Source organism: Stegodyphus dumicola, chromosome 10 (genome assembly GCF_044657685.1).
Source record: "Stegodyphus dumicola isolate Sdum_Otavi_A_Nest chromosome 10, ASM4465768v1".
Classification (NCBI taxonomy): Eukaryota; Metazoa; Arthropoda; class Arachnida; order Araneae; family Eresidae; genus Stegodyphus; species Stegodyphus dumicola.
The window spans coordinates 171,823,266-171,836,031 of record NC_140777.1 but is presented as its reverse complement, the minus strand read 5'-3'; the positions used below and the strand labels follow the sequence as shown (position 1 = coordinate 171,836,031).

At 30.6% G+C, this 12,766-nt stretch overlaps 1 protein-coding gene across 2 annotated transcripts in view; it reads left to right on the top strand.

Annotated features, from left to right (window-relative positions):
- The window catches only part of LOC118202489 (uncharacterized), a 100,260-nt gene that overhangs the window by 21,806 nt on the left and 65,688 nt on the right, over positions 1-12,766 (top strand). For both annotated transcript variants that reach the window (XR_015043640.1, XM_085825874.1), the window contains exons 5-6: positions 5,303-5,397; positions 12,120-12,216. Coding sequence is in view for 1 of the 2 variants with exons in the window: in XM_085825874.1 (XP_085682000.1) it covers positions 5,303-5,397; positions 12,120-12,216 (192 nt within the window). In the remaining variant the exon portion in view is untranslated. The remainder of the gene's footprint in view (positions 1-5,302; positions 5,398-12,119; positions 12,217-12,766) is intronic.

The following is a 12,766-nucleotide window of genomic DNA, read 5'->3' as shown; positions in this document are numbered from 1 at the left end:
GTTGATCTGTCAGCACTATCCTTATCTTCAGGGCAGATGTTTTTACTTTATTTGGCTTATAATTCTTTACTAAATGTAGTATTTCATCTCGATATAATCCGTCTTTGATATGATTTAAATCAAATTCCTCGTTATTATAATTCGCTTTCCATAGTGAAGAAAGAGACACAGAGGTTATTGAAAACGAAAAAATTTCGATTGACAAATTAGTCGGTATTCTCGACACAGCAATTATAGGACTTGAACAGCGGAACTTTGTAATTGAACAGGAAATTATGTCTGTTTATAGAATTAAAGAGAAAGTATTATCACATAAAACGAAGCAACTTAAACAACTTACATTGAAAGAAATGTTTAATAAAGTAAACAAGTAAATATTAAGTTTTTTTTTTTTGTAAATTTTGATACTCTTTAGATCATAATTGTTCTTTATTTCATAAATTACGGTTTCATATTTTTAATTTTATAATTTCTGCATGCCATCTTACCAGATTTAAACTGATGATCTATAATCCGGAAAAATCTATAATCTGGAATCACCGAAGTCCCGACGAGTCCGGATTAACGACTTTTGACTGTGTAGATTTCTTTAGCTTGCAAACTTTATTTCCAGCTTTTGAGTATTCTTCAGGTTGAGTCATGTAAATTTCTTTTTCTAGTTCTCCATGAAGGAAAGTTGTTTTGTCATCAATATGTCTGACAGACATGTTTTTATACGAAGCAGCACATAGGAAGGCTCATAGATTTTTGTATTTTACTACAGGAGCAAAGGTTTCATCATAGTTAGATCCAAACTTCTGGCTAAATCCTTTTGCAATTAATCTGGCTTTGTATCTTTCAACTTTTCCTTCTGCATTGACAAGAACAAAGGTTTCATCATAGTCTGATCCAAACTTCTGGCTAAATCCTTTTGCAACTAATCTGGCTTTATATCTTTCAACTTTTCCTTCTGCATTTTTAACGACCATTTACATCCTATTGGTTTTCTTCCTTTTGGTAAATCAACTAATTCCCAAGTATTGTTTTCTTCTTAGTGAATTAATTTCTTCTCGAACAGCTGTTAGCCATTTTCTTTTTTCATTTTCATCCAAAGTTTGAATTTCCTTCCAGGTTTTGGGTTTGGGGAAGATTGGATATTTTGCATGTAATCCGTAGGTTTACCTTTTGTGACTCTATTCGATCTTCTGACTTCCAAAGGTTCTTCTTCGTGTTCTGATATTTCTTCCTCTTCAGGTTCTTCTATTTTTATTTCTTCCTGTTTGTGTTCTGAGCTTTCTACCTTAGGATTTTCTTCATCCTGGTTTAAAGGTACACTACAGGCTCATCAGTTCCAGTGTCTTCAATAAATCGTACAGATCGACTTATTATGATTTGTGTCTCCAGGGACTAAAATTATGTAGCCTTTATTTCTGCTATCGTAGCCGATGAGTATTCCTTAGTATCATCCAGTTTACCCCTTTTAGATTTATGTATGTAAGCAAAAACCTTGCACCCAAAAGTTCTGAGATGAGAGAGGTTGGGTTTCTTGTTATTCCATAATTCGTATGGTGTTTTTGCATTTGGTTTTGTGGTGTTACGATTCTGTAAATTATTTGCAGTTAGTACTGCTTCCACCCAGTATCTGTGAGATTGACCTGAGTCAGCTAAAAGACATCTTGTCATCTCCATCCAAGACATATATTTGCGTTCACTCACTCCATCTTGTGCTGGACAATATGGTACAGTAAGCTGATGATTTATACCATGTTTTATAAGATATTCCTCAAGTGCCTTACTTTTGTACTCACCACCATTATCACTTCTTTTTTTCGTTTTTCCCTTTCTCCCAAATTTATTGTTTGTAAGAGCAATAAATTGTTTTAGTTTAGAAATTACTTCATTTTTCATTAGGTAAATCATTGTGAACGTAATTATCAATAAAAGTTTTGAAGTACAGGTATCCACTGACAGACGTTGTTTGTACTGGTCCTAAAACATCAGTGTACGAGTTCTAGCGGTTTAGATGCTTTGAATTTTGATTCTTTGGGATACGGGAAATCAGTTAGTTTACATTTTATGCAATGAGTGCATTTGGTATCATGTTTACAATTATGTAGTTTAATTCCTTCAGCGAGTTCTTTGTTCAAGTTATTTGATCACGTCATTGTTTCTGTGACCAAGGCATATATGCTAAAGTTGAACAAAGTTCTCATTTTTACACTGAAATGCTATATGAAGCTGATGGTTCGTTATTATTGTCGATTGGTTTAATTTGGTAAATATTGTTAGTTGCATGACATTCTAGAATAATCTGATCTTCCTTCATGATCATACATTTATTTCCTTCAAATAGAACCGAAAGTCCTTTTTCAGTTATTTTCTTAATTGAGATCAAATTCGCTTCTAATTCAGAAGCATATAAATCTTCTCATAAGAGAATTTCAGTTATTTTTTGTTTATCATTTAATGTTTTAAAATGGACAGTTCTTATCGCTGTTGATTTAAAACATTGCACATTCGCAGTTATAATATTTGATGAATTTATGGGTTTACATTCTGTGAAATATTTCTTATTTAACAGGTGGCTACTTGCCCCACTATTGAAAATAAAACTCTCTGATGATTTATGTACGATGCTATTAGCAGACAGAGTGATGCCACAGCATCTGGATTCGATTTCTGGTGTTTTAATTTTTATTTCTTGTTGATTCATCGTGAGGTTATACGCTTTCTTTGCTTGGTGTGTTTTAGAATCCGCATATGTTTTCTTCAAGTTTTGGCGCGGTTCATATTTTTGTTTCGATTTTAGATGATAACACTCTGATCTAAAATGATTAATCTTATGACAATTTGAGCAAAACTTTTCTCTCTTTGTCTTGTTTTGAAATGAGGCTTTAAATGCCTTTGAATCTGATGAACTATTTTCAGTTCTCTTGTTAAATTCATCAATTAATTTCCCTTTTAAGAATTCCGGATTCAGTTCCGATTCTGCTCTGGCTTCAAGAGACGTAGTGAGCGTATCATAAGAACTAGGCATTGAACAAAGCAAAAGTGCTGAAACGTGTTCGTCTTTTATGTTCTCACCTATTGATTTGAGTTTATCAACTAACTCTGGTAATGTATTTATATGTGTTTGCATATTTCCGTCTTCCTTAAGCTTCAAACTGTAGAGCTTTTTTGTACCTGCCTGAGTTTTTCCCAGGTGGCTTTAGCAGTAGTTTCATTTTTAATGTGAATTATTTGGCTGTCTTCGATAAATAAATATATCATTGTGCGACATTGCCCGTTTACACCTTTGTTCTGTAATAGGGCTTGGAGGAACATCTTCAATTACATCGTCAAGATCCTCCTTTATTAGTAGTACTGTCAAAAGTCGTTAATTCGGACACCCATAATTCGGAATCATCTATAATCCGGACCTCAAAACTAAAAACTTTCTGCGCATGCGCAGCGTTGACACATGCGCATAGGCGTTTACGCGTGCGCGTAAGACCTTTTACGACTGCACATATGAGTGTGCGCAAGTGCAGAATACGTTTTCGCGTGCGCGTTTTATGTATAATGGACGTATAAGCTAAAATTATCTAATTATCTATTTCAGTTAATGTTGATGATTGCGTTGTTCCTTAATTTTCAGATTGGTTCCGGTTTATTATTTTTTGCAGACTGTAAGAGCAATTTTATAAAAGTAAGCTTAAACTTTCGATTATATCAAATAGAATTTCCAATATATATTTGTTAATATGTAAAGGATCTAAAGCGAAAGTATGTTTTGAAATCCGAAATTTGTTTATCAATTTCACGCTGCTCGGCGGGGGGAACGCCGCAGCGGGCGCGTAATGAATTGGAAGTTGATCTGTCAGCACTATCCTTATCTTCAGCGCAGATGTTTTTATTTTATTTGGCTTATAATTCCTTACCAAATTAGTATTTCATCTCGATGTGCTCCGTCTTTGATATGATTTAAAACAAGTTCCTCGTCATTATAATTCGCTTCCGATAGCGAAGAAAGTAACAGAGGTTAGTGAAAATGAAAGAATTTCGATTGACAAATTAGTCGGTGTTCTCGACACAGCAATTATAGGACTTGAACAGCGGAACTTTGTAACTGAACAAGAAATTATGTCTGTTTAATAGAATTAAAGAGAAAGTATTATCACATGAAACGAAGCAAAACTTAAACGACTTACATTGAAAGAAATGTTTAATAAAGTAAACAAATAAATATTAAGCTTTTTCTTTTTGCAAATTTTGATACCCTTTAGATCATAATTGTTCTTTATTTCATAAATTACGGTTTCATATTTTTAATTTTAGAATTTCTGCATGCCATCTTACGAGATTTAAACTGATGATCTATAATTCGGAAAAATCGATAATCCGGAATCGCCGAAGTCCCGACGAGTCCGGATTAACGACTTTTGACTGTATTTGCATTTTGAATTTCCATGTTAAGTAATTGCTGGAATTCAGTTTTGCAGTTTGCATTTGACTTGAATGCAGCATTTTTGTATCATCGAAAAAATTTATTTTCAGTTTTGATATGAAACTAGAGTTTTTTTCTTTCAGTCTCATAATCTTTTGTTGTAAAACATTTTTATAACCTTGAAATTTCACAACAAATTAATAAAAGTAGAGAGCAAAATGATTCCTCTTACCTTGTATCCATCTCAGCATCAAGTGAGATCATGCCTAATTAATTGGTAATCCAAAAAAGGTTGTAGATGGAAAATTGTAAGTGAAACACATTTTATTTACATGAAAATAGATTGAAATTCATTAGTATTCCAATTTATATATCAAAAGGGAGTTACATAATAGAGAGTGTCATATCACTGTCCTTTTCTGAAAGAGTGAGAAAAGTAAGAGTAAAGAATAAGCGAGTTGCACAATTAACTCCTTTGCAGGATGTCCAAATTACACTGTTTATCATGTTATTGGTGACAATCCATCACTATTTGCATACCAACATTTATGTGCTGTGAAGCTGCTGTATCAGAGATTTTCTGAAGTTACTTTACTTTATGATTAATAATAAATAACAATAATAAAGATTTTAATTTAGGGATTTTTTTAAAAAACGCTAATTAGGTTAGTTAAATGCAACGCAAAAATGTTAATTTAATGCATCTAGAAAATTTCTGGTGAATGTTCAAAAAATATCTATTGTATTTTATGATAATTTATGTGAACAAAATATATTTTTTAATAAAATTATTAAAACCTTTATATTACAACTTTTTTATTTATTTATTTACTCTTTTACTTTATACAGAACCTTTCTATTTTTAAGATCATAACGTATTAAAATATTTACATTTAGGGATATCACAGTGTTGTAAAAGTGATGCAGTAATTGCTACAAATTCTATGAATTTAAGTATAGATGACATAGCTGAACGAGCTGCTCAGAAAGAGGTACATCTTTTTTTTTTTCTTTATTGCCATGTCAGATCATGATATTTATAGTAAAGATTATATTGTTTAATATGAATTACTGCCAATTATAGCTGTGCTTTGTGATATTATTAATAAACTATAGAAAACATTATTTAGTTCAGCAGTTCTCTATCTTTTCTTGTCCCATTTTACCCTTCACACCAGAATATCACTTAGAGGTTTTCCTCTTTAAGATTATTTGAAATATGCATTCCAAATAAAGAATAAAATAAAAAAAAAAAAAAAATTTAAGCACCATGATTTTAAAGATAAATAAAGTACATTATATTAATGATTTTAAATAATGCTTTATATATATATTGGTATATATAGTATTATATTTAATAAACTTTGCTAAGTATGTGAGTCATAATTCTTGTCATCATGACATTTTCTTAGCATCGCTATGCATGCTATAAGTATTAGAAAGACCACAGCAGATGACCCATCTTTCCTCTGACATATTTGTGTAATCATTTTTTATTATAGTAATTTTGTTTATATATTGCATTTCATCTGTGTATTCAAGTTAAAATTTCACATACTTCCTAAATTGGGCATGAAATTTTTTTCAGTTTTATTCTAATTATCATATAAAATGAAATATGGCTTACATAATATATTTTATTAAATGATAAAAAAGCATTTTCACTTTTTTAACTCCGTAGACTCCAGTTTTAAATCCTTTTTATCAGCTCCTTTCTCATGAATATTATTATGTTTGTATTATGATCAAACATAATAATACATAGTTATTTTGTTTTGTAATTATGTAAAGATCTAGTTACTGTTGTAACTTAGTAATGAGTTCCTAATAACTTGGTTAGGGTAGTACAAAAACAATATGTTGTTACTTAGATTCTGTGAGGTGAATTATCATCACCACAGTATTTAACCATCAAACAGACACAGAATTAAAACATTTCAAGTTTATTCTAACTCACCCAGCCAGCGTGAACTTTGGTTTAAACTCAAAGCTTTCTTTAAAAATGGATATAAATTCAACAGTTTAAATCTGATTTGACTAGAGACATCAAGCTTTCTTAGATGGTGACAGAAATTTAAACACGTACTTAAGAAAACAGGATCTAACCTCAATTTACAATGCTCACAGTAAGACCAGCATTAGTATTAGCAGGCCAAACTCTCACACTCTTATCCGTAAATCTCTAAAAAACTGCTTGTAAAACTTGTAGTAAAACTGCTTGCCTCTTAAATCTACATTCTAAAATTAGTGAACCACAGGTGAAAAGAGGCAGAACGCAAAAGAAGTAAGTTAAATACTTCTTTTGCATTCTACCTCTCTTAAATAGCATTTTGTTAGTAAAACTTAACACACTTTCAGCTGCACATTTTTTTATATATTTCTCATATATAAAATTTTCAGAGTTGCCAACTCTTCTGATTTTCGACCATTCTCCCACTAACCTGATTTCAACATATTTCTTGTGACTTATTATTAAAATTTATTCTTAAAATTTTCCCAATTTTTTATGTAGCTTAGCAAAGTGCTTCATTATTTGCACCAGAAAAAAGTGGTTCTAGGCATCTGAAAGTACTAGGTTTTTCCCTCTAGATTACACGTAAAAGAAAACCAAAGGCGTTTCATCAGTGAGAAATTATAGCATGCTTCTGCTTTGTGAGTGAGAGCACATATGTCCAAAAACATCGTGTTCCATTTCTCCAATGAACATCGAGCGTTGGTGCATGTCATCTGGCATATATTAGCCAATGAGCACAAAAAAACATCGAGGTTTTTATTTCGTTTATCTTGTCAGTATGCTGTGCGAGTGCATATGCTTTTGAGAAATCATTTAAGATATTACAATCTTTTGTTTTAGCTATGTCTGTGAAAAAGGTAAAATACTCATGTACTTTTCAAAAATCATACACAGATAACTTTCCTCCCTCTATTTCCTCAAGGACATGAAATACATTTGCGATCTGTAATGTTTGTCATTGTAATTTTTAAATTTTGTGTGGTGGAAGGGCTGCAAACATGTGCGTACTCTAAAACACAAGGACAAAATAAGTTCTATTGAAAAAATAAAATGATTTTTTCTGTGGAAGCAAAGGACCAAAAAGTTATTAATGCAAAATGCCTGTTTTCTGCCTTTTTACTGGAACACAATCTGCCACTGAATGCATCGTATCATGCTGTAGCTTTATTTAGAAAAATGTTTCCCGAAAGTGAAATCATTAAGAAATACTCAAGCCCAAGGACCAAAACAGTTGCAGTTGATAAAGAAATGGGTATGAAAAATAAATCTTGAGTTATTGCATTAAATTAAAATAGTTCTGTTCTGCCTCTCTACGGATGGAGAACTGATAATAATACTGATCAAAAACTGCATCCAGTTGTTTCTTTTTTTTAATCCAGTGTCTTCAGAAATTGAATGTAGTTTACTTTCTGTCTCCAATTTAGAAGGCCATTCAACAGACTTTAGTATAGCACAGGTAATTATTAAAACTTTAGAAGAAAATGCAGTTCTCCTGGATAACTGCTTAGCACTTGGTGCTGGCATCAGTAATGGTAGGCTTGAAGACTGGTATTCATGGCATCTTGAAAAAGGAAAATGCAGCTTTTCAAATTAAGAGGTGCACTTGTCACCTTAAATTTAGTAGCTGAAAAAGGGGCAGCTTCTTTACCAATAAGTGTTGATGAACACATCGTTGATATTTATTATTATTTTGAAAGGAGTTCTAAAGAGAAGAAACAATTCAAACAGCTGCATAATACTGAAATAGAAAAGATTTTGAAACATATATGTACTTGCTGGTTTTTTTAAAGAAATGCTTATCTCGAATCCTTGACTAATTGAACCCACTTCTTGCATTTTTTAAAGGAGAAGTAAATGCTTCTAGAGTTAAGATAAAAGGCATACCTATGAAAGTATTGAAAGTTATAACATACCTAAAGTAAATGGCAATGTAGTTACTACTTCCACTGTTAAAAGTAGGTTTGAGAAAAATAAAGTAATTTCTGTGCCAGTGAGCAATTTAATTCTTAGTTCTCAAAATAAGAACATAAAGCTGATACAAATTTCTCTCTCGGGGAAAAAAAAAAAAAAAAAAAAAAAAGCTCAACCAGGGAAACATTTTCCAATTACTGCAAGTTTATCTTGTGAAGAATAAATGTTTATGCTTTGGTTGTCTGTCTGTGATTGATCTGTTTAAAGACATTTTATCAAAGTTTGTAAAACCAGTCTTTGCTTTATCTTCTAATTCTAAATATGATGTGATTTATAGTGAAATAGAAAATCAGATGATGAAGATTTGGTAATAGGGTCTGCTACTAACAAAGTAGTGAAAGAACTTTCAGAGATAGACAAAAGTACATTTTATTTACATGTCAAAAACTACTACTGCTGAGTGCTTGATTACATACTATATAATTTCCAGTCAACGATGAACTGATTTTACATGCTGAAATTGCAGATGTTTCTGCACTAGCAAATACATCGTTTACTGATATAAGATATTTTTTGAATAAATTTCCAGTTTTACTTCATTTAGTTATAAAAAACGATGATATTGATGTTGCAACTGATAAAATTGCAGTCACAGTTTTGCAGTTTAAAATTAGAAAAACTTGGATAAAGTTATAAAAACCAACTAAAATTGACACAAGTGGAGTCTGATTAGAAAACTGAAAGCTGCTGGTGGAATTTTAAACTGTCTAGGTTGGCTATCCTGATAATTCCCCATAGTAATGCAGAATGGGAGAGGATTTTCAGTTTTGCAAAAACAAGGATTAAATCTAGATCTAATATGAGTGATGACACATTGGAAAAACTTTTATTAGACAAAAGCAGGCCTACATGGCAATTGCTATGAACAAAATTATGAAGTTTCTTTCTTAATGAAAGCATAATCTGCCATGGATCAAAGCATTTGTATGGAAACTAATTAAAATATTATTTTTTGGTTAAAAGTTGCAAATAATAAAAATGTTTTTACATGTACGTATTTTTGTACTGTTTGCATTTAAGAATTAGTAATGAACTTTCAGATGTTAATAGTAACTATTTAAAGTTTCTTCTGTATTAAAAAGTATCTTTTTATCATTTAAAAAATCATTTATTGTTGAGAAACATCTCCTGATTTCTTAAAAAAATACATTTTGATTTTTGGGTGTCGTGTGTTGGCAAATATGAATTTTATTTGATGAGCTAATGAGAAATTCTTGAGTTCATGTAACATTGTCCAAGCTTTCTGCAGTGAAAATGCTTAACTCTGCTGTCATGCATATTTTTTGAAATTGCTGTTGCCAAATACATGATTTTATTTTTCCTTAAAAGAATTTTTTTTTTTTTTTTTTTTTGCAGACAAGAACATTTTAGGTTACAGTACACTTTTATAAAATCACTATTATGTGACATTTAAAATATATTCTGTTGTCAGGAGACTAATATGATTTCGCTTAATACTTTGTGTGTAAATTAAAAATTGCAAATTAACAAGTTTTTAGACTAGTTAACAATTTTTGTCCTCTAGTTTTATATATGAACATTTGTATAAAAAGTGCATATAACTAAACTTGATTAACCAAGAAATCAAGTAATAAAATGTTAAATATTTACAGTCAAAAGTCGTTAATCCGGACTCGTCGGGACTTCGGCGATTCTGGATTATCGATTTTTCCGGATTATAGATCATCAGTTTAAATCTCGTAAGATGGCATGCAGAAATTCTAAAATTAAAAATATGAAACCGTAATTTATGAAATAATGAACAATTATGATCTAAAGGGTATCAAAATTTGCAAAACGAAAAAGCTTAATATTTATTTGTTTACTTTATTAAACATTTCTTTCAATGTAAGTTGTTTAAGTTTTGCTTCGTTTCATGTGATAATACTTTCTCTTTAATTCTATTAAACAGACATAATTTCTTGTTCAGTTACAAAGTTCCGCTGTTCAAGTCCTATTATTGCTGTGTTGAGAACACCGACTAATTTGTCAATCGAAATTTTTTCGTTTTCAATAACCTCTGTCACTTTCTTCGCTATCAGAAGCGAATTATAATGACGAGGAACTTGTTTTAAATCATATCAAAGACGGAGCATATCGAGATGAAATACTACATTTGGTAAGGAATTATAAGCCAAATAAAATAAAAACATCTGCGCTGCAGATAAGGATAGTGCTGACAGATCAACTTCCAATTCATTACGCGCCCGCGGCGTTCCCCCCGCCGAGCAGCCTGAAATTGATAAACAGATTTCGGATTTCAAAACATACTTTCGCTTTAGATCCTTTACATATTAACAAATATATATCGGAAATTCTATTTGATATAATCGAAAGTTTAAGCTTACTTTTATAAAATTGCTCTTACAGTCTGCAAAAAATAATAAGCCGTATCCAATTTGAAAATTAAGGAACAACGCAATCATCAACATTAACTGAAATAGATAATTAGATAATTTTAGCTTATACGTCCATTATACATAAAACGCGCACGCGAAAACGTATTCTGCACTTGCGCACACTCATATGTGCAGTCGTAAAAGGTCTTACGCGCACGCGTAAACGCCTATGCGCATGTGTCAACGCGGCGCATGCGCAGAAAGTTTTTAGTTTTGAGGTCCGGATTATAGATCATTCCGAATTATGGGTGTCCGAATTAACGACTTTTGACTGTATTTCAGTGCAGTAGAATTCTTAATGTCTGTGCTATTACTATCCTCCATCTGTGTGCTTGAAAAATCCAATATAGTTTATTTTTTTTATTTTATTTTTTTGTTAGTCAAATAAGTACTTATTGTGGTGACTGCTTTTTCATATTTTATTTCAACACAAATCGTATAGTTAAGATGAAATGTTTAAATTTTTCAAAACAAAGTTGAATTTTTCGAGACATTTTTTATCAGTAGCAATTAATAAAGAAGAAGAAAAATCACAGAAAAATGTAACTTGTACCACTTTGTATTCTACATTATGCAACCACAATCAAGGTATTTGATTGCAGTTGCACAATGTAGAGTACAAATTCTTTGCACAGAGAGGAAATTGGATATATTAGCATGTTTGTTTAGTCTGTTTTTAGAAATGAAGCTTTTGTTATGCCTGAGTATGATTTATAGAATAAATAAATAGTAGATATGCTATATACAAAATATAATTACTTTACCATAATTGTTTATAAGTTTGCATAATTGGCTAGCTTTATAGGTTTACTTCATCCTGTGCATTTTCATCTACATTAATTCATAAACTTGAAAAATATGTACTGTATTATATTATTATTTTGTATTATTTAAGTAATTGAATTAATTCGAAACACATAAATAAATTAACTGTATGTTTAATTCTATTTATCCTAGGAATTTGAAGGTATATCATGCACATTCTCAATATCTGAAAATGCAACACTTTATCCATGCTTTTTTTTTTTTTTTTTTGATTATCTTGATTGTATATGCAAAATAATTAGAATTTTTGCATAACTATTATGATTTTAATTAGTTCTCAGTGTAAGGACAAAAGATTTTGATAACTGGAATTCATGGTATCTGGTGTAAATAATTGGTATTCTACTTAATGTCTCTTTTTTTATGAATATTTCTTGGTTAATATTAATCAGTCTTTTAATTTCATCTCTCTTTTTGTTTTCTAAACTTTATTTCAAGAAGCACAATGTTGTCCTTTTCACAGTTTATTAGAAAATTATTTCGGAACTTTTTTCCCTTCTTTCAGCGATGCTTAATTATGAGATTTTTGTTTCCTGTGTACTGCATACCTGAAGTTGAAATAGTACCAGGGAAATTCACTTCATTAGCGACACTGGAGAAAGGTAATATTTATGAATCTATTTTAACTTATAAATGTTAATCTACAAAAATGTTAATCTGCAAAATATTTAGATGTCAATATATTTTGATTGCAAAATATAATCATCAGAAAATACTTGCAGATATCAACCTTTACAGACAATAAAGATAAATAGGAATTTTTTCTTTTGTTTCATTATTATTACTGTTTATGAATGCTTTAGTAAATATTTATTTAGTAAATAAAATTTAAAGTTTTGTTTTATTAAACGAACCATTTTATGCCTGTAAAAAAAAAAGTCATCCTACCAGCTGCTTTCAGATAATTCATTTGGCCCACATGCAATTTGTGTTTGAGAACCACTGATGTAAGGTCTTTGTAGTTTGTTTATAAACATTTAAGATTTCCTTCCCCTTTTTATGCTACCTTCTACATTCATGAAACAATAGTGCACATTAATGCAGTATTATAGACTTATGAAATAATTATAACAATAAATAACATAAACACACCAAATTTTTTATATTGTCAATCAAAATTAAACTATACTACTTACAAGTTTGAAATGAGCT